Source organism: Convolutriloba macropyga, chromosome 1 (genome assembly GCF_964194025.1).
Source record: "Convolutriloba macropyga chromosome 1, txConMacr16.3, whole genome shotgun sequence".
NCBI lineage: Eukaryota > Metazoa > Xenacoelomorpha > Acoela > Convolutidae > Convolutriloba > Convolutriloba macropyga.
Window position 1 is genome coordinate 76,644,642 of NC_134468.1, and position 23,160 is coordinate 76,667,801.

General features: G+C 39.2%; 1 protein-coding gene across 5 annotated transcripts in view; it reads left to right on the forward strand.

Moving 5' to 3' along the window:
• LOC142342826 (four and a half LIM domains protein 2-like) overlaps window positions 1-5,348 on the forward strand; it is a 74,965-nt gene extending 69,617 nt beyond the window's left edge. For all 5 annotated transcript variants that reach the window (XM_075394465.1, XM_075394436.1, XM_075394445.1 and 2 more), the window contains 5 exons: window positions 205-471; window positions 953-1,127; window positions 1,782-1,951; window positions 2,574-2,760; window positions 4,897-5,348. In XM_075394465.1, coding sequence (XP_075250580.1) covers window positions 265-471; window positions 953-1,127; window positions 1,782-1,951; window positions 2,574-2,760; window positions 4,897-5,195 — 1,038 coding nt within the window. In that variant the 5' untranslated portion in view covers window positions 205-264 and the 3' untranslated portion in view covers window positions 5,196-5,348. The remainder of the gene's footprint in view (window positions 1-204; window positions 472-952; window positions 1,128-1,781; window positions 1,952-2,573; window positions 2,761-4,896) is intronic.
• Window positions 5,349-23,160: the final 17,812 nt, after the last annotated feature.

The following is a 23,160-nucleotide window of genomic DNA, read 5'->3' on the forward strand; positions in this document are numbered from 1 at the left end:
TCACTTACGACTATTTGATGAGTTTTATGTGTCTGTGTGTCATTTCGAACTATCATTGTTTTGCATAATATTCTAATTTTATGATCAGAGATAAGTCGAAAAGCACTAGATACTACGAATTTTAAGTTTATATTGAACTACTTGTCTGTTATCTATTTTCAAATCTCATTTTTGTTTTTTTTTTAAAATGTTTTTTTATTTAAGATAAGTTGGAAAATCTGAAGCACAAGTTGTGAGCAGAGATTGAAGTTACAATACTACACCATGTCTGTTTGTATTGGTGGGGGTGGTAGTGGGGTTGAGAAGGAGAATGAGAAGCAACAGCAGTTTAAGTGTGAGACGTGCAAGAGACAGTTGGCAGGCGACAGGTACATTCAGAAGGATCACGACTACTTCTGTGTTCCCTGCTATGAGGAGAGATACTCAAACACTTGCCACAGCTGCTCAAACAAGATCAGAACAGACTCCAAAGTCAGCTCATTGAGGCTCTTTTCTATATTTTAGTAGCCGAGTTTGCCACGAGGCTCTTTTTTAATATTTTAGTAGCCCAGTTTGCCAAGCTTTAGGTCAGTTATTTAAAATTTCGATTTTCCGCTTGGCGTTTTGTATTTTTATTTATGGTATTTATTCTCTGGAAGAATATATGGAGACATGAAAATGACGACGAGGAAGAGTTAGATGTTTTGTCAACCTCAAGTAATAGCGGAATTAATTTTATACAACCATGACAGGAAAATTGGAAAATTTGAACTATAAATGAGAGGAAAAGTGAATTGAAATTTTTTGATTTCGAAAAACTGACAGGAAAATCGGTCCTTACTGCCTAAAATGCTATTTGTTCTCATTTTAAAGCATTCTTTCTCATGTATTTAACTGTAGCTACTGCGCTGAATAAGAAAGTAAGCAAAGAAGACTATCTGAACAAGTAGCTTATTCTTTTTATTTTCTGTAGGATTTGGCCTATTTGGACAGACACTGGCATGAGCGCTGTTTCCTCTGTGAGCACTGTAAGGAACCACTAGTTGAAAAACTGTTTGGATGTCACGAAGAGAGGCTCTACTGTGACTGTTGCTACGACAACCTGTTCGGCCTCAAGTGTGAGGCTTGTGGAAAACCATTCAAAGCTGGTAAATATCATATTCTTCCTCTGCGTTTCTGTCCCAACTTCGTTATTAAATTATTTTGTTGATATTTTAGTGGTACGGTCAATTTTACGCCCAAAGCTTGCATCAGCATTAATCTCAACTATGAGCCAAGGGACTTTTCTAATTCTAGATCCTGAAATACTCAATCAGAAGAAAAGAACGTGGACGAGCAAACCTTTTCAAAATTATAGCTATTTAAAAAGTTTCCGAACAATTCATGCTGCTGTAATGTATACAACCTTAAGGAAGTCATATAAGGCAGGGCCCACTGTTTCATTCATATATTGACATGGGAGCAAAATTAAATCTCTCCTTGGAAAACTTAGTATCCATAAAAGGAACCATATATGGTACCTTAGTAACCATAGCAAGCTCATAAAACGAGATTTTGCATGGACCGTTATGGACCATATATGGTCCGTTTTATGGTTAGCAATTTTGGTCAACCCGGGAGTTAAGGAAATGAGATCATCTTGAAATAATCGCTGGAAAATTGTTGGAGGTGGCTTGATAATTATTAGATCACTCGGAAGCTTTTAATCCGTCTTTTTAGTCTTTCTTTCCCAGCACTTTTGATATGATTTCCACGCTGTCGTCAATGTATTGTCTGAGAGAGAGTGTGTGTATGTGTTGCAGGAATGAAGAAATTAGAGTGGAATGGGCAGCAGTGGCACGAGGACTGTTTCAAATGCACCAACTGCTCAACTGTGATTGGCTGCAGCTCCTTCCTCCCCAGAGGCAACCAGCCCTACTGTGTCCAGTGCTTCAACAACCTATTCGCACCCAAATGCACCCACTGCTCAAAGGTAGACCTATATAGTGCCTAATTGCATCTATTTCAAAAATGAACATGATTAGTTTGAAAATAAACACTGCCCCAGAACAGAATATTTTGTGCAACTCTGAATTTTTTATACCCCGAATTGGTTTTTACAATTTACTCATTCATAACCTTTGGCTTCGAAAAGGTAACGTTTGCATAATAGTAAAATATATCAAGAACTAACCGATTCGAGTTTGATTCCTCAACAAAAATTGTAAGAAAACATTACCTTCACAATTATCTGAAGTATGTCTTTCTTATTGGAATTATTGTGCATCGTTACCCAAGTTGAACTAATGATCTGGTTGTACCTTTGGGATGTAACTTTTCTGAACCAAGAGCGGAATTAAGTTATGATGGCGAGATTGGATTTTTCTGTTCCTACCTTAAGTACGTTATGCTGTCGCCAATTATGGAGTTATCATAGAGCGATGTTGTGATGTTGTTTGATAATTATGATATGTGGGCTTTGGAGCCTAAAATGAACCCACAAAGTAGTTGAGCGGCTTCAACGGAAAATAATAAAGATGTGATCAAAAATTGGCAGTGCATTAGTGTCTGATAATCGCTGATGGATTGATTGGTAGATTTACAAAATGTTGCAGGCTGTAATGAAGGGTGGTGTGTTATACAAGAATGAGCCATACCATCGGGACTGTTTCAAATGCAGCCACTGTGCCAAGAAGCTTAACGGACTCAAATTTGTCTCCAAAGAGGACAAGCCCTACTGTAGTGCCTGCCACGCAGAGCTATTCGCCAAAAGATGCACACAGTGCACTAAACCAATCATTGGTCAGTTATCAAGTACAAAAAAAAATTACCATTTCAATTTTGCTATGCATTAGGGTGAATTGTACCGATTTCAAAGGTTTCTTCTAGGAGTATGTATTTGTTGACGTTAGTCTGCGCTTTCATTCTCAGGGTTTTATTAATAGTCGCCGTCCGCCTCTCAACGGCTATTATTTAGGCGCTCTTTTTACGACTCGAAGAGGAGTATTGAAGTCCTTTTAAAAAAATTTAATCCATTCTATTGGAGTGAATTTTGAAGCAGGAAATGGAACGCCTGAGAAATTGGGCGCTGAACAAAATTGAAGAGTGGAGGAAAAAAAGAGTCGTTTTGGTTCATACCACTGTTTTCGAGAGAGCGAGAAGTTGACGTCTGAAAAAATTTCCTTAAGCGAGCGAAATTTTTTGTTCACGTGCGGCTTTTTCAAACAGTTTTTTCTTCAATTTTGTTTTTGGTTTAGAACTTTGATTATGATATCATATTATTTTTAAGGTTGTTCGATAGTTGCTTGAAGGTTCCTGGTAATTAATATGAAATTTATGACAATTTGTATGTTTTTCAGCTATTTTGCCGAGTTTTAAGCGAATTTAGTCATTTTTTTTAAATGTTTTTTGTTGAGAAATATGACAAAAATGGACAGAAATTTTCAAAGGTGTTGTCTTAATTTTTTGGCATTTTTTCGTGTTTTCTATAAACTTAGACTCGTTTTTAGTCTATTATGACTTCACTGTTGTTTTGCGGCCACTCTAATACTCTTATTTGACTAACTGATTTTTTCGTTGACTTATGTGACCGTGTAATATTAAAAAATAGTTACTCTTTTCTAGTTTTTTATTTTAATTTCTTTTACTTCAAAGTTTTTTCTCGTGAGTACTTTAGGTACGTACTAGTTTTCTGGATTGTTTCTTTGTTTTCTTCGAGTCGTTTCCAAAATTCTTCCGGCTATGTTTTTTTTAAAATTCGCGTTACCTTTTAATCACGTTTTTCGTTTTACGTAAGTCACAATTTCTGACTTATTTCAATCACTGCTTCAACTGAATGGATTTTAAATTCTTTCCCTCAGTTAGTTACGCAATGTAGTGAATACGGTCAAAGTCAAGAGAGCAGAACCAAAAGAAACGGGATAAACATATAAAGCCCGGTCATTAAGTCATAGTGCATTAGGTTATCAAAGTTGATTAAATCGATTGCTAAATGGAATTAGTATTATGCTTAATAGAGCTGAGTTTAGAAGCTCAATTAAGTGTAGTTTTAGAATCTAACCGAATATGCAGAATTTGCGCACCAAATAAGAAAATTTCGACACTTCGAAAAATTTTGTCTATTTCTATCTTCATTTTTTTCTTTTTCTGTTTCAAACCCAATGTACGTCAATTGGGTCAACGGCGGCTATTTTCCGACATTTTTAGGTCTGTTTTCTCCTCGTTGAATTTTTTAAGCTACTGTCCTATAAGTTACTGGCTTTTCGTCCTCTCTAGGTTTTCATTGACCTAGTTTGATACTTCGACGCCTGCGTGAAATTTATTTTGCATTGGTTCTTTTAGTTGTCTTCTTTGGTTACGAGTAATTTGAATTTATTTAGTTTTTAATTTCTCGCAATCAGTGATCCGAATTTTGTTTGATTAGTTGATACTTCTTTTAGATGAGATCGGAATTCTGGAAATGTAACACAAGATGAATTTGTTTGTCTGGGAACATTAGATTAGTTTTGTCATTGTCTGGGAGAAATACGAGTGATATGCAAGGGTTTCGATGTTTCCTATGAAGAAACTTCTCATAAATATAAATGTGATAGATAAATTGTGATTCTGTTCCGTTTACACAAAAATGAATATTAAGCTCCCTCCTCGAAAAACAGTTCACTAAAGGGATTTTTGAGAATTGATGAATGCACTATGACAAAAAGTTGTCAGCACCTCGCGATAACCGTTTGGAAACATTTTCTCCTTAAGTTTTTTGTGTTGTAATGTTCATTCAGAAAAAAAAGTGATTGTAAATTAAATTTGTCATTGACACTTGAAAAAAAAACTGTTTTTCTTGTTTTTTTTTCAATAATGTCGCATTTGCTATGTTGGTTGTGGGGTTTTTATACTGTAGTAAAGTCCAAGAATTAATATTCTGATAACTGTTTATTTTTGCAGGCAATGGAGGTGGGACCAAATTCATTGCATTCGAAGGTCGGAATTGGCACAATGAGTGTTTCAACTGCAGCTGTTCAACATGTGGAAACATCAGCTTGGTCGGCAAGGGATTTGTAATTGACCAGGAAAATGTACTCTGTGCCAACTGTGGAAAACTGCCTCATAATAAGCGTACATACACGACCCTCAACATCAACGACTTGACAAAGACTGAAAATAAAATGTCTTTGGAAGTTGCTAATGGTGCTATGAATGGACCGACGCCTAACATTTCAGACGTGTCTTTGAAGAGCAAGTAGTAATATTTTACTTCGCAAATGAGAAACTTCACGAGGAATGAAACAGAGTTAGGTCAATTTTGTTGTTTTGTTTTTTATCCTTTGTCGAACTGTTTGTAAAAGTTGGTTCTGTTAGTTGCAGTGCAATATTAAAGTAAATTCACTTTGCAAGAAGTGTCTTTTGCGACGCATTGATTGATGCCAATCTAGAAAAAGTACGAGCAGGCATCGTTGTTTCGCTAATTTGAACGGTCTCTTCTCTGTTTGCAAAAGTTTCTGGTCGATGCAAACAAAAGTGTTCCTCAAATGCGTATTTTTCCGTTTTATTTTTTGTCAGAAGAGAAAACTTTAAACCGTTGAAACACTCGTGTGAAGTTTTAAAATGCCAGATCTCTGCAGTGCAAGACTTTCCTATATAACATGCCAGATTCTAGAATGCCAGATTTTCCCCAGATACAATGCCAGGTTTTTAAACTTCCGAAATTTTAAAATTTGCCAGGTGCTTGTTTGAAGCAGGGTTACGTAACTCTGATAAAGTGGCTTCGAAATTCTGGCTTATATATCAAATCGCAACGTGGTTCTCAAATCGCAACGTGGTCTGATTTTCTCAGTGGATTCATTACAGTCACGTAACCTATACATAAAGATCGAGGTCAATAAGCCAAGATATGCTGCGTTTGGGCTAAAATCATGGCTAATAAAAATGCTGGGAGGTACGGCTTCACAGGAAAAGTGCATTTTCTTTAAATGTTTCGACAACTCGTTGGTTGCAATAGATTGTCAATCGCCTGAAAGGTGTTTCAACCTTCATCATTGACGCCAAAATATGGCATTAGAGGAAATCATTCACAACTTAGGATATGTAAATTGAGTGACTCAATGCTTAAGTCAAATGCAAACTCAATAAGATTTGGCGCTTCATCGAATTGTGAATTAAACGTTGATCATGTCTCATTTTCCAAACGAAGTCCAGGAAAAGGAGGTTAAATTTCTGCATTTCGAAAAGATATTAAAATACTTAACACAAGTTACGCGCTTTCGTTGCTTCACCCCTGTTTTCAACTTCAAGGAGTGGCCCTGAGTAGTTAATTCATAATACTTAAAAAGGTATTGAAAATTGGAAAAATTGATCAATTTTTGGTTTCGACGAAGGACCCAGCCAGTGGTCTCTTCCTTAATTAAAAATTAGAAGCAAAGGGTGGAAATTGCCAACTGCATGCAATTTGCACTATTGACACAAACTAGAACAACTGAAAGAGTAATTCAGTTGCTAATTAAATCAGATTATATCAATCAGATTTATGCTTTCTTTGGAAATCAAATTTTTAAAGTACTGTTTGAAATGGAACAATTTACGTTTAGGAAAAAGTGTTTCTGGTCGCAACGGCGATGTGGCTTGAGCCAAAGGACGTTCTCAATTGGCGGACAGATTCTTAGGTTTTTATTATTAGTTATTGAAACGGTATAACTGAAAATCAATTAGTTTTAATTGTCGAATAAGTGCTCTCTGACGAAGTCCTCAAAAGGGGGATAAACACGTCGAGCCGAGAGTGCATTTAATTTTTCTTAGATTCATCAAAACTGCCTGCCGCCACTAATTCATTGCCTCCAGTTATTCCGTCCTTAACCCCGCACGCCCGACCTCTTACTCCTAGATAAATTACAAATGAAAGTACATAGTTGGTATCCTAAATACATTTTTCTGATGCTGAAATGATTTTCAGAAATGTTAGAATATCGATCAAACTATAGTCTTAAACTTAGTGAGAATTAGAAAGAAAGTTTGACTTACCAGATTAGAAAGACAAGCAATATGATTTTAATCAAAGAAATTATATAAATGAATCGTCAAGAAATGGTGCTGAGAATCAATATTCGGTTCAAATTGGTGAATCTAGATAACTATTATTAGAGTTAGATTAATTGATGTAAAATCTTCCCAGCATGTATTAAATGATGATGATATCTCCGGAAGTGTGAATGAATTCGTAGAAAAGTGCAAATGCATTCCATTTATGGTTCCCTTTGCGACTGATTTGCAGAAGCAAGCCATATTGGGTAACCCTTGCGACCCCCAGTATAAATCACGGTGCTAAGATTAGTTTTGTATCTTGACTTTTTCACACTGATAATGGGTATATATACAGCTGATTTTTGAGTCCTTTTTCATCCCCAAACTCAAATCACTATCTTGATCTAATAATCAGATCTCTCCTGTAAATCTCTAAATTCTTCTGTAAAATATCATTTTGTTATTCTCTCATTTTTTGAGAAATTATTTCTTTTACTTAGTTAAAAACGCTTTTTATTCCGCTTGCGAAAGTCCATAACCCAACAGGTTATAGGCCCAGCAATTTTATAAGTCATAAAATTAATTTCCAAAACAAAACTAATTTGTTGTTGACAGTCATAATCCTTTTCTGCTTAGTACCTTTTCTTTTCACAACTGTTTTGCCTGCTCAAACTTCAATGGATCAACAGACAGTGAAGCTGCTGACCTACACAGGAAAGGCACAGGACTTTCTAATCTGGAGCACAAGATTTGTGGCGATGATGCAGACGAAGGGACTCTACAAATCACTACTGGGGACAGAGGAGCAACCCAATGAGCCTGCGCCACTGGCCAATGGGGCAACCAATGATGAGAAGAAGAACCACAAGGTGCTGAAGGATGTATATGAGAAGGAAGTTGCAGACATCAAGGAGAAACGGAACAATGTGTGGTGCCATCTGGCACTGACTCTAGATGCAACAACCCTCATGCTGATGAGACATGACTGTGTGGGAGATGACGGCATTGGAGATGGAGCAAAGGCTTGGAAGCTTTTGCAAGAGAGATTTCAGAGTGTGGAGACACCGACAGTGGTGACTTTAGTGGCACAGCTTGCTCGACTGCAGCTCGAGGATTCTGAGGATTTGGACAGCTTCTTCATCAGAGAACAGGAGTTGCTCACAAGGCTACAAGAAGCAGGGGAAGCAGTCTCAGAGACCCTCTTCAACGCCTTGGTCCTCAATGGTCTGCCAATGAGGTATGAAAGTTTTGCTATACAGGAAAGCTTCAACCCGGCAACGAACTTCACAGAGTTGAGGAAAAGGCTGCAGAACTTTCATGAGAGCACGGTGCAGAGACACAAGGGACAAAGTGGTTCAGTGGCACTGGCAGTGAAGCGTGACTTCAAGAAGGGACCCAAGAAAGGAAACTGCTTTGTGTGTGGGATCCCTGGACACTTTGCCAAGGACTGCAGGAAGAAGGAGACAGCACAATGCAGCAAGTGTGGTGAGAAGGGTCACCTAGACAGGGCATGCAAGAGACAAAGAGATGGAGGCAAACATGAGTCAGTGGCAAGGGGTCCAACATTGACTACACCAGACGAGGAATGCTGGGCAGCTCTTACCCAGTGGAAGACAGCAGGCATGCTAGTGGACAGTGGTTGTACAGATCACATAGTGACGAACATCGATGCGTTCCTGGAGTTTGTGCCCATTCAATCAGTGGTCAGAAATCCCAACGGAGAGGCTTCCAGAGTGGTGGGCAGAGGCTGTGTGAGGATCAGCATACCCTCAAACAAAGGGGAATTCCAATGCGAACTCAAAAATGTTCTGTGTGTGCCGGACTATTCTTCAAACCTCCTATCAATCTCAAGATGCACGGAGTGGGGACATAGCTTCACTTTCGAGAGAGGAAACAGCTGCATGAAACTCCAGAAGGGAACTCGGGTAAAACTAACACAAGAAAATAATTTGTTTTACTTACCCTGCAGCGTTCTAGAATTCAAGATGAGTTCCAACAGCGTGAAACTTGACAGTGCAAGGAAGTGGCACAGACGATTGGGTCATTTGAATCAAGCGGATGTGGTCAGGAATGCACCAGAGACAGTGGGGGAACTCGATGATGTATGCAATGTGTGTGCATTGGCCAAGATCACAAAGACTCCAGTACCAAGAGTGGCAGAGACCCAAGCAGAAGAGAAGCTGGAGAGGGTGTTCACAGACGTGATGGGACCTTTCAGAGTAGAGTCACTGTCAGGGTTCCAGTTCTGCATAGTGTTTGCAGACCAGTACACGAAGTTTGTGTTTGTGGACTTGCTTAAGGCAAAGAGTGAAGCACTGGCCAGCCTGAAGAAATTTGTTCTCAATGTGGGGACGCCCAAGAAGCTGAGGCAAGACAATGCGAAGGAGTTTCTCTCAGAGCAGTTCAAGACGTACTGATTAGATGCAGGCATTCTACAGGAAAAGACCATACCAGAGACGCCACAACAGAATGGGTTAGCTGAGAGGTGCAACAGGACACTGCTTGAGATGGCAAGATGTTTGCTCATTGACTCAGGACTTCCCAAGATGATGTGGGGAGCAGCAATTCTTCACGCAGCAAGGATCAGAAACTTGGTTGTGAGACGAGGAGAAGAAAAATGCCCAGCAGAGCTGATGAGAGGTATAAAACCTAAGCTTTCAATTAGTAAATTATCTATTTTTGGTTGCACAGTCTTCATGAGGAAGAGGGACAGAGAAGTCAGCAAACTTGAACCCAAGGCACTGGAAGGAAAGTTTGTGGGTTACACTGAAGGAAAAAACGGATACCTGGTGTACATACCCAACACACGCAAGGTGATGGCAGTTCGAGATGTGATCATCAAGTAGTCTGAAGTGGGCTCAATCCCTGACAACAAAGAAACGGCTGACCTACTAGATGATGGGTTGGAACTGGGAATCTGGCACCCAGATGATGGTCATCAAGATGATGACAACAGAGAACGACAGGACACATCTACTGCAATAAAGGAGGAGTGACATGACGCAGGGAGCGTGAATACTCAAGAAACAACACTGAGACCAGAGGCCTCAGATGTTGGAGAAACAGCACTAGATGAAGGATCTACTGCAACAAGAGGGAGTTACAGAGACTCAGAGTCACTGGAAGACAGTGACACAGAAGACTTCTCACAGTTAGAGACAGTTGGCTTCAATGAAGATGCACTGGAACACACGGACAGAGCAGAACCCAGACGAGGGACACGAGCAAGGAATGTTCCGCAATTTTTTGGAGAAGTCAGGACCCATCTTGCTGTGACTGAGGGCGACTATGTGGAACCCAAAACAGTCTAGGAAGCCAAGCAAGGTGACGATTGGGACCAGTGGCACCGGGCAATGAAGGACGAGGTCAAGGCACTCCAAGACAACGAGACTTGGAACCTAGTGAGACCACCCACAGACAGGGACGTCATACCGAGCAAATGGGTCTACAAAGTGAAATTGGGACCCAGTGGTCAAGTGGACAAATACAAAGCGCGCTATGTGGCGAAAGGCTTCAAACAAGTGGAAGGACTGGACTACTTGGAGACTTTTGCGCCTACCTGTAAACCAGAGACATTCAGGATTCTACTTCAGCTATCAGCGAAACAATTTGATGCCAATTTGATGTCAAGACTGCTTTCCTGCACTCACCAATCGAGGAAGAAGTGTATCTGGAACAGCCACAGGAGTTTGTAAAACGCGGATCAGATGGGGAGAAGTTAGTATGTCGATTAAATAAATCAATTTATGGTTTGAAACAGGCTGCTAACAACTGGTACAAAGATCTGGCAAACTTCCTACTGAGACAGGGGTTCACCAGAAGCAGGAACGATCGCTGCTTGTTCGCAAGATCAGAGGCAGAGGATCACACCTTCATCTTGGTCTGGGTTGACGACATCATAGTAGCATCAAGAAGTATGACAGTGATCTCTGATGTCAAGAAGGCACTAGAAGCAACCCTTCACATGGAATACAGAGGGTGACTACACTGGTTTCTGGGTCTAAGAATCAGACGAGATGAGGGCAAAGTCACAGTCGACCAAGAACGCTACATAGAAACAATGCTTGAGCGGTTTCAAATGGATCAATGCAAACTCTCAAGAACTCCAGCTGATTTGATTTTGAAACTTCAGACAGCACAGAACGGAGGCGAAGAAGTGGACCAGAGGATCTACAGAAGCTTGGTTGGATCACTTCTGTATCTGGCCAAACAGACGAGGCCAGACATCATGTTCACAGTCAACATTCTGTCCAGACACATGAATGCACCTACCAATCAACACTGGATGTGCGGAAAACGACTTCTGCGATATCGTCAAGGTTCAAAAGGTTTAAAACTTACTTACACAAAAGAGGCTAGTTATGATTTAGTGGGGGAAAGTGATGCAGACTGGTCTGGAGACGTGAACTACAGAAAATCAACAACGGGCCTTTACTTCAAGCTCAACGGACGTGGCGCAGCACTCAGCTGGGGTGTCAAGAAGCAGGCCACAGTTGCTCTTTCTTCATCAGAAGCAGAATATCAGGGCATGGCAGCAGCAGTTCAGGAAGCACTCTACCTGAAACAACTTCTAGAGGATTTTGGCATCCAACAGAAACGTCCAATAGCAATTGGAGAGGACAACCAAAGTTGTATCAGACTCTGCCAAAACCTAGTCATGCACAAGAGGAGCAAGCACATCGAGACAAAGTTCCACTTCATTCGTGACAAGACTGAGGATGGGACTATTTCAATTCATTACGTCCCTACAGACAAAATGGCAGCGGACATCTTCACAAAGTCCTTACCCGTTTCGAAAGTGGAAACATTCAGAGCAATTTTGATGGGAGCAGACTCTACGCAATCAGCTCAAGTCTGAGTGGGGGTGTTAGAATATCGATCAAACTATAGTCTTAAACTTAGTGAGAATTAGAAAGAAAGTTTGACTTACCAGATTAGAAAGACAAGCAATATGATTTTAATCGAAGAAATTATATAAATGAATCGTCAAGAAATGGTGCTGAGAATCAATATTCGGTTCAAATTGGTGAATCTAGATAACTATTATTAGAGTTAGATTAATTGATGTAAAATCTTCCCAGCATGTATTAAATGATGATGATATCTCCGGAAGTGTGAATGAATTCTTAGAAAAGTGCAAATGCATTCCATTTATGGTTCCCTTTGCGACTGATTTGCAGAAGCAAACCATATTGGGTAACCCTTGCGACCCCCACTATAAATCACGGTGCTAAGATTAGTTTTGTATCTTGACTTTTTCACACTGATAATGGGTATATATACAGCTGATTTTTGAGTCCTTTTCCATCCCCAAATTCAAATCACCATCTTGATCTAATAATCAGATCTCTCCTGTAAATCTCTAAATTCTTCTGTAAAATATCATTTTGTTATTCTCTCATTTTTTGAGAAATTAATTCTTTTACTTAGTTAAAAACGCTTTTTATTCCGCTTGCGAAAGTCCATAACCCAACAAGAAATGACCGTCTGTGATCACCCTCTATCTATTCTCATTTTTGTAAACCTTGTAACTGTTTTCAAAACTGAATTCAAACTCTTAAATTTTTTGGTCATTAATAATTCTTCAATTTCGTATAGTTTCACAAGCTAAACAACAGAAATATAGTTCACAACGGAAAAGTTTTAGGGACAATTTTTACCTTAATTTAAATTTTACAGCAAATGTCACCTGTGGTCTTCGAATCTAGTGGGTTTTATTGTTTAAAATCGAAAAGCAAAGTGTGCAAATTGCAAAGCCTTCACGTGTTTAATTGTCATTGTTGACTCGAGTTGGAACAATTGAAAGAGTAACTCAGTTGCATTTTTATTCGGATGTATCTATCGTTCGTAAATATTTATGCTTCTTTGAAAATCGAAACTTAGAAATTGTTTGAAACAGTAAAATCGCCATTTAAAAAGTGTTTTTGAGGTTTTATCAATATGTTGTTTCTTTTTAAATCATTTCAAGCATATTCGAACAACTGGTAGAGGTTTAAACGTTTTTATTTCTTAAAAAAATTGATGCTGTTTTACCAACGTCGGGAGAATTGCTCTCAAACGACCGGGGATTAGTTGGTTTTTTCAGTAGCTAGCTAACTTTTAGTTCGGCTAGCTTAGCTTGATTGTCGTGAGCTGAGTGACTAATGAGCTAAAGGTCTCTAAGAGCACTTAATGCCCTCTGTGCGCTGCTTGTTTAGCCCGTTTTTGAGGAAGAAAAGTCAAATGAGTCATACCAAAAATCGGTCAAGCGAAAAATCGAATAAAGGACCAAGAGGACTATTATAATTTCTACAAACTTCGTTTGAGAGCAATTATAAAGTACGACAATAGGTCAACTTGTTCAAGCTCTAAATAGCTTTCTATAGTTTGTATTCTTTCTAGTGTTTTGGAGATAAAAACTATAACAGTTTCATTAAACCGAGTGGAAACAGAAAGGTTTTGCGAACAATTTGTTCAAGAATATAAGCAGCGATTCTTTCATATCACTCAAAAATAATACTGGATAGCATTCCTAGTCTTAAGTTTTGTTAATGAGTGCATAGCAGTCATTTCGAAAACTGGATGACTGATATTGTTACCCCCTTACTGAAGTAAGGTGTAAAATGCACCAATCGCGCAGAGTACCCAATGCGTAGAAACGTGTGACAAAACTTAAAATTTTTGACAACGCTTGAGTTAAAGTGCAAATGAATAATTTTAACTCAACTAGCGCTCAAACTTTCCTTCTAATTAATATAATGATTAAGTGTAACGCTTAATCAAAGTGTACTATTTCAAGAAGTGACGAGGCAAGCTTTTCGAAAAGCGTGCCTTGAATGAAAAATTAATCAAAATTGTTCGAGTAAAAATCTCGCGGTCTGAGTCTGTGATACCCGAACATTCATTTATTCTTCAATATCATTGATGCAGTAAAATTTATATGATGCCTTTAATTTAGTTCATTATTTTAATCTTAATCTTATGATCTTGTTTCAACTGTCTGGTTAGCTTCCCGCTTCGTGATCAGACATGTCTGATCACGCATTCACGTTGTGCCCGAGTGGCTTCAGTTTATTAATTTTATTGTTCTGACTTTCTGCAACTCAATTCAGTTTGCAAAACATTCTCTTGATTTCCCGCTCCGCAAGTAAGCGAAACAAAAGTGAAAGTAGATCTCGCGCCGCGAATAGTCAAATAATATTCTCTCTGTAATCTCGCACCGCAAATCGCCACAGCAAAAATAATAGAGTACGACATGGCGCAGTCAGCAACGAAAAGAACACCCCTTGGAATCGACCCTTTCTGGGAGAAACCAACACCGGATCCATCACTTCGCTGGGTGAAGTGGAGGGTACAATACAAACTGGCACTCTTAGCCAAAGAAAACATCATTTTGGACACGCTACTCGGCCCAAAACCTGAAATGGTAGAGCTACCTCTAGAGCCAATCTACGAAGAGACAATTGTGGGTGCATCTGCACAATCAGAGAGGGAGAGGAACGCGCGCAACGCGCAACAAAAGATGAACTGGCAAAACAAATGCCAACGACTTATTGAGGTAGGCATCATGTGTGGCGACAAACCGTGGTCATTGGCAGACCGAAAAACAGTCTTTCTTCTTTACTTGAGCATCGGAATAGAGGGACGTCGTATCCTTAACTGTAAGAACCCGCATATCATGATAGACACTCTAGCTACTATCGATTTTCGGAAAATCGTGGAGGAAGCATTCATCCGCCCGCGCAACATAACATTTGACAGACATGTCTTCCTGATCACAAAACAGCTTAGGGGAGAAACTGTTGAGCATTTTTATGGTAAATTAAAAGAACTGGCGGAAAACTGTGATTTTGAAAACAAAGAAGAAACTCTGATACGCGATGTATTCATCACAAATCTGATCGATTCCGAGATCCAAAAAGAACTACTAAAACAAACGGTAGAACCGCGACAGGCGTTGGAACTCGCAATCAATATGGAACTCGGGATGCGAAACCAACATCAAATACAACAGCACAATAAAATTGTTGTTCCGGCGAATGTCAATGCTGTTCAATTCAACAATAACTCACGAAGACCGTATTGGCAGAACAATAATAATGTTCCAAAACAAAATAATAGATCAACACTCTATTGTTCGAATTGCGGCGGAGTCTGGCTCCCAAATCATCGCGAAAAGTGCATTGCAAAAGGAAAGACATGCAACAATTGCGGGTTATTAAATCACTTTGCAAAGGTCTGCCGTAAACAGCAAAAGAACATCAACGTAAAGCCACAAGATCCCAAGAAAAAGATGGTTCGGGTGGCAGAGGAAGAGCCACAACCAGAGGACTCGGTAAATTTTGTTCAACCGGCAAAACTCTATGAATCAGACTACAGCAGCGGTGAAGAGGACAACACAATCGCAATGATTGAAACCGCAGTGGAGAAAGTTGAACCCCTCAATATGCCTCTCAAGATCGGAAATGTCAATACAACTCTACTCTATGACTCCGGGAGTGCATGCAGTATACTTCATCATTCACTCGCGTCGCAAGTGGTACAAAGCAGCCCCCGCGCTTTCTGGATTCACGAATCGTCACCACCACAACTACGAAACTTCTCCAACGAGCCAATACAGGTACTGGGAAAAATCCAAGCTCCGATCACAAGCAAAGGATGGGTATGCAACTCAGCAACTTTCACAGTTGTAGCCGACGGTTTAAAGTCCTTAATAGGTCGTGATTTGTTCGACCAACTTGGACTTGCTGTAACTCTGTCTACACTTCTCAAAGGTAACAGTGTCAACAACATCGCATCCCCTGAATTTAAAGAACAGATAGCCAAAAACTTTCCTGGTTTGGTATCACGCATTGGACGATCAAAAAGTCATGTAGCAAAATCTAAATTTCACAAGAATTTCCAACCTAGACATCAAAAAGGTAGACGAATTCCTATCAATCTTCAAGACAAAGTTAATACAGAACTTAGAAAATTATTAGCTGAAAAACACATTATAAAACTGTCAAGCTGCCCCGATAATTATTTCATCTCACCTATTTTGGTTACAATTAAAAAAGACCCAACGATAAAGCTTGCACTGGATTCAAAAGTTTTAAATAAAGCTATTCACAAGAACAAGTATCAAATGCCAAACATTGATACGCTAATTGAATCAATATCTCAACAAATAAGTGCTCCCGCTTCGCAAAACACAACGTACTTTTCTACGATTGATTTGAAATACGCATACAGTCAATTAAATCTGGACATCAACACAGCTAATCATTGTAATTTTAATATTATTAGTGGAGATCTGACTGGCACTTACAGATTTCAAACAGGATTTTACGGACTTACAGATATGCCAGCTGAATTTCAAAAAGCTATGGACTATACTCTAATTGGCTTAGAAAATACATTTTGCTTTTTGGATGATATTTTGATTGTTAGCAAAGGGTCTCTGAATGATCACAAAAATTATGTAATGAAAAGTCTCCAACGTTTAGACGACGAAAATCTTAGGATAAATCTTCCTAAATGCCACTTTGGAAAATTAGAAATTGATTGGCTTGGGTATCATATATGACAAGAAGGTATTTCGCCCCTCGAATCTAAGACCGCGGCAATTTTGGCTCTCGAAGCACCGAAAACTTTAAAGAAATTCCGTTCATTTTTGGGATCCGTTCATTATATTGGGAAATTTATCCCTAATCTAGTCCTAATAAGTCATCCTCTTCGCCCGCTACTGCGGAAGTCTTCAAAATTCATCTGGACAACTGAACATGAAAACTGTTTTCAAGAAATTAAGACTCGCATAGCGAACGCAACTGCAAATAGTCATTACAACCCGCAACTCGAAACACGCGTGAAATGCGACGCATCCCGCTCAGGCCTTGGCGCGGCTCTCGAACAATTAACTGTAGATGGGTGGAAACCAATTGCATTTGCGTCTCGATTTTTAAGTTGCTGTGAAGAGCGTTATAGTGTAAATGAACTTGAACTTTTGGGTGTAGTCTGGTCAACAGAATATTTTAAAAATTATCTGTATGGAAAACAATTTAAAGTATTTACCGATCACGGAGCACTTCTCTCGATTATGAAAGAACATAGATCTAATAAATCATACAATAGTAGATTGACCCGCTGGGTCGATCGCCTTCTTCCTTTTCAATTTGATATTGAACACCTTCCTGGGGCAAAAATGGGTTTGGTCGATTATATTTCCCGCAATCCATCCCAAAAAGCTAAGAAGATCTCTACATACGATGAAGAATTTATTGTTGCTAAATTGAAACTAATCTCGAAATCAGTTAACGCATTAGAATTAAACACTGAACGCCCTGCATCACATTTACACCAGTTATTAACAAATTACACTCTCGACCCGCAAAACACATCTAAAATTGAGATACTTGATTCCGCATTACAAACTACAACTAAAATTGGGACCACTAATCACTCAATAAATTCAATTAGCACCCGCGCTACGCGAGTACGCAAACATGTATTTGGCAATTCACTCGCTCCGCGAAATCATGCCTCAAATAGTATTTGTCAATTAAACAATTTAAAGTATGTAACACTTGCGTCACAAAGTCCACTTTGCACCTCTCTCGCTCTGCAAAATACCAGCAACAACAAACAATTAATCCAAATTAGGAATAAAGTGACATACGCGCAGCGCGAGCATCAAATCACTCAATTACAAATCCCGCCAATCAAATCACATTCCACAAATAATTCTAAAAGTCATCACCCAGAATTAAAATCAGTGCTTTTTGCCTCTTGTCATTCTAGAAATCAGTTGCATCCTTCTAAACTAAAAAATTCTAATCAATCATCATCCGTATTCAAATACATCAATTCAATAAATAGTAGAATGCCTTCGAAAAAGAGAACAACCCGAGTCCGATTCAATGATGCATCCCGCGCAGCGGATCAACTTTCAACTAGCGACAACACTACGCGCCCCGCAAGTACGCGATCTAATTTGCCAACCAGCTCTCGCGCGGCGAATCAATCTACGCAAAATCTTAGTACACCGCATGCAACAAGTACGGCACTAAACACAACTCCAACAATCCCAACTCATTCTTCTAATGCTAGTGCCCCATTGACGCCGAGCCCGCACGTACCCACTTTCGAATATATCGTATCCAAAATTTTCAATAAGTCTTTGATTGCCTCTCTAACTAGTAAGGACGCTGTACTTAAAGAGGTCAGAGATTGCATCTTGACCAACAACGAAAGCCGATTAAAAGCAATAAACCCCTACATACACTCGTATTGGAGGGACCTGCACGTGCGCTCCGGGTGCGTGTGCGTAGATGAACGAGTGGCTATCCCTAACGTGCTCCGCGAAGCGTTGATCGATGATATCCATTCAAGTCACCCAGGTACCTGGGGCATGATTTGTATGGCTACACATTCCTGGTGGCCCTACATGCGCCGGGAATTAATAGTCAAATCCACTGAGTGCAAACCGTGCACAGTAATCGGTAAGAATCTTAAATCAGTTATTCCTGCTAAGCAATTCACTCCTCATATACCATGTGTTGAACCTAATCAAGAAATTCAAATCGATTTTGGGGGACCAATTTTTTATGAAAAGGGCAATGAGGTGTACTTTTTGGCAGCAATTGATCGCTTTTCTAAATATCTAACTGCATACATTTACGACAAAGCTAATGGACCAAATGTTTTGAAATTTTTGGACATGTATTTTGAAACTCATGGAATTCCAAGATCTATCCGTTTAGACCAAGCAAAATGTTTAATTGGACATCAAGTAGAGACTTTTTGTAATAAAAAAAACATCGAAATTTTTGAAGCGCCTGTAAATGATCATCGTGCTATTGGGTTGGTGGAACGAATAATTCAAACAATTAAGAATAGACTCGCATGTATCAAAGAAGAGAAATTATCTACACACGCCTTTCATGTAAAGCATGCATTAAAGATAATCATTCACCAATTGCGTATATGCAAACAAAGAACAACAAAGACCTCGCCCTTCGAAGCACACTTTGGAAGAAAGCCTAATACCCCGCTAAGCGTGATTGCAACTAAACCTAATTTGCTGAACTTGTCATACAAGAGTATTATAAATCATTATTTAGACGAGGACAGTGATGCCAGAAGAGATCCTGCCTGACGACTAGTGGATCAATGGATATCGCAGTGATATCGAAGTAGAACTTGGCATGACCCGAGCTACTACAGAAGCACGATCCAGGGAGCAGGCCAGTACAGATGGGGAACCAAGATTCCTCAAGACCAAGGCGATCCGCCCCATTCCGCTGAAAGAGCGTGCGGCCGAATTGAATCTTGCGAGAAAGGTGCATGGCAAAAGAGGCTCGAAAAAAAACTTGGAGGGTTTATACGAGGTCCTTGCCCCTGGGTCGCACATCCTTAAAGTGAGCCCCACCACGTCGACCATAAAAGAACCGGGCAAGCAAGTGTTGACAGTTCGCAATAGCGATATTGCGAAATTTGGCACACAGTTGGAGAGGCAAACTCCACTGAAAGTTTATGCTGATAGACGCGGACCCCGTTCTGGAGAAAAAGTCGTGGAAGAGCTGATTCACAGCCATATCAAAGAGTTCACCCGGAAGCAAAAGGGTGACAAGAAAATGAAGCACAGGAAGAGAGAACCGAGCAGCGGGGTTTCATCGCAAAGATCGAACATCTCACGCGCGATGCGGGGACGCATCCCAAAATTACCAAACTTCTCTGCGATACGCAACCAACAACCTCCACTCTCGACTAGCGAACCAACCACAGCTACGTCTACTCATCCGGCCACAACATCATCTACTACGCGTACTTCAGACCGTACTCCTCGAAGCCCATCATATTATGGCTTCGAGACTTCTCCACCAGTGTCTGATATCTTGCCTCCACCGAAACGACCCCGCCGAGCGGGTGATGTGGAAAATTTTGCACCACCTGACACCATTGTCGAATCGGTACAGCAAATTGTGGAAAATCAACCCGAGGAACAAAATGTGTCACCCCGTATCGTCTCTGTCTCGCCTCCCGCTACCCGAAATACGCCTCTGCTATATATGGACACCCCAACGCTGATTCGGACGATGACAGCCCTCGATGAAGAGAAACAAGATTCTGACAATGAAGACTGGAATATGTAATGCTCGAAAACTGCAAAAAAAACATCGTATATTGTATTAATCATCGTATTTTTAGCTATGATAACCAGTAAATATATTGATATTATCTATTTAACCGGGGACCTTGTATTAATTTGTAAATATTGTTATTATATAAATTTTGAAAATTGTATTCTACAATTTTCTTTTGCTGCAATGGGTATGTGATACCCGAACATTCATTTATTCTTCAATTTCATTGGTGCAGTAAAATTTATATGATGCCTTTATTTTAGTTCATTATTTTAATCTTGATTTTATTATCTTGTTTCAACTGTCTGTTTAGTTTCCCGTTTCGTGATCAGACATGTCTGATCACGCATTCACGTTGTGCCCGAGTGGCTTCAGTTTATTAATTTCATTGTTCTGACTTTCTGCAACTCGATTCAGTTTGCAAAACATTCTCTTGATTTCCCGCTCCGCAAGTAAGCGAAACAAAAGTGAAAGTAGATCTCGCGCCGCGAATAGTCAAATAATATTCTCTCTGTAATCTCGCACCGCAAATCACCACAGCAAAATAATAAAGTACGACTGATTCTTACAATAACTGCATCATTTTTTGCAGAAAAAAATATTAGTAGTTTATAATGGTAGCTTTTTGAAAAAAAATGGAGCCCAGTCGAATCTTAAGAAAACTTTTGGTTGCCCGGAAGGCTTAGTTTGCGCTCCTTCACTAAATTTATATATCAGGAAGGCCCAGACCAAAGTAGTTGATGGCATCATCAAAATGCGTTGCTTCATTTCAAAGAAAAAAGAACAAAAGCAGTTGCGTACTAATGTTGTGTCACCACCAATCTATTGAATCAAAGTCATGAACAAGTTTAGCTTTTGCTTCTTTAGAGCGAGGCAGCTAATGCCATTACCAAAAATGAGTTGCTTCGTCAAAAAAATGAACGCAGTCGCGTGTTGTGTGAAATTCTGCCAAAAGGAATTTATTGAACCAATTTATTGAACGAATTTATTGAACGATATAGATCCTGGAGACATTTAGATATCAAAGACGATGATGCTTGAGCGCAAGGCCGTGCTCAATTCGCCGAAGCACTTCTACGTTTTTGTCTTAATAGTTTCCCGGACTCTAGTGCCAGAGTAAATCAGTACTAAATTTTTATAATCCAATAGTAAATGGAAGATTCAGTACTGATTCATGGTGTCCGCAGTAATCTCGATTGTGCATTATGTTCAGCTCAAGTTCATTGTCCATTTTTTTCTCTGAAATTACAATGAACGTTCGGATTTTCTGCTTCATTATGTTCATTGAAAAATTAGAAAAAATAATCGAAAATATCGAAAATAATTTGAATTTTTAGAAGATACCAATTTTGAGCATGGAAATAGCATTTATTGAGTCGTTAAACTTAAATAACCAGTAAAACACCAGTAACCCACCCACCCCCCCCCCCCCCCCACAAAAGTAGTTGATGGCATCATCAAAATGCGTTGCTTCATTTCAAAGAAAAAAGAACAAAAGCAGTTGCGTACTAATGTTGTGTCACCACCAATCTATTGAGTCGAAGTCATGAACAAGTTTAGTTTTTGCTTCTTTAGACCAAGGCAGCTAATGCCATTATCAAAAATGAGTTGCTTCGTCAAAAAAATGAACGCAGTCGCGTGTTGTGTGAAGTTCTGCCAAAAGGAATTTATTGAACGAATTTATTGAACGAATTTATTGAACGATATAGATCCTGGAGACATTTAGATATCAAAGATGATTATGCTTGAGCGCAAGGCCATGCTCAATTCGCCGACGCACTCCTACGTTTTTGTCTTAATAGTTTCCCGGACTCTATTGCCAGAGTAAATCAGTACTAAATTTTTATAATCCAATAGTAAATGGAAGATTCAGTACTGATTCATGGTGTCCGCAGCGATCTCGATTGTGCATTATGTTCAGCTCAAATTCATTGTCCATTTTTTTCTCTGAAATAACAATGAACGTTCGGAATTTCTGCTTCATTATGTTCATTGAAAAATTAGAAAAAAATAATCAAAAATATCGAAAATAATTTGAATTTTTAGAAGATACCAATTTTGAGCATGGAAATAGCATTTATTGAGTCGTTAAACTTAAATAACCAGTAAAACACTAGTATCCCCCACCCGATCTTAATAATATCTATAACATCTATAATAATCTATAATATTTTTGCTGTATCTATGTAAAACACGCACGTGCATGTTAAAAATTCCGAGAGTCTGCAATAACAGAAGTTCCTATATACATAGACAGACGTGCAAAGTTGTTTGTTTCAAGCAAGGTTCGCAATCAACTACATGGTTCGCAATCAACGCGAGAAGTTCCGATTAGCGTCAAGTTCACGTAACCTGTCTGAATATTGAAATGAGCATACCGGACTTCGACGTATCGAGTTGTTGATGCCTTGAGAACAGAGTGTAAGCCGAGTGAAACCATTAGTACCGAATGTCAAAAAGCAAACTCTAAGAAAACTCTGTATTTTACCCTGAAATTTACCATGAAATGTCTAATAAGTGCCCTGATCAGAGATCTGCGCATAGAAAAAAAAACAAAATGAATTTATTATGATTCAGCACTGATTTTTAATGGCACTCAGGCCCGGGTTATACTCAAAATTTGATGCTTCAGTTATAAAAATAAGTCATTTTGTTTATTTATTTTAACACAAAAGCACTAAAAACTTAGCTCTTTTAGTTTTTATTTAAAGGAACATCCCTATGTGGAATAGCCCATAATTGAATAATCGTATCATTTGGTCTGCTTTAGGCGCCAATGAGTTTGCAAAGATTATAATGAATCTTTTTGTAAGTCCTAGCTTAGTTTTCAAGCAGCTTGTCGTATGGCGTCTCGGAAGAGATTTTAGCTAAGAGATTTTCTGATTTTATGCCCCACTGTAGCTAACAGCTTTCGAGAAAGTGTGGTTAAGTCAAGTGTGATTAAGTCAAGTGTGATTAAGTCTGAGATTGAGTTCGAACATTTGAAGGTAGCGTCAACTGTGACTTTTTGAAAGAGAAATCCCTTAGCTTAGATTTGAAACTGAACCTTATTTGAAGCTCAACATTTGATTGCAAGATGGAGTAATATTGC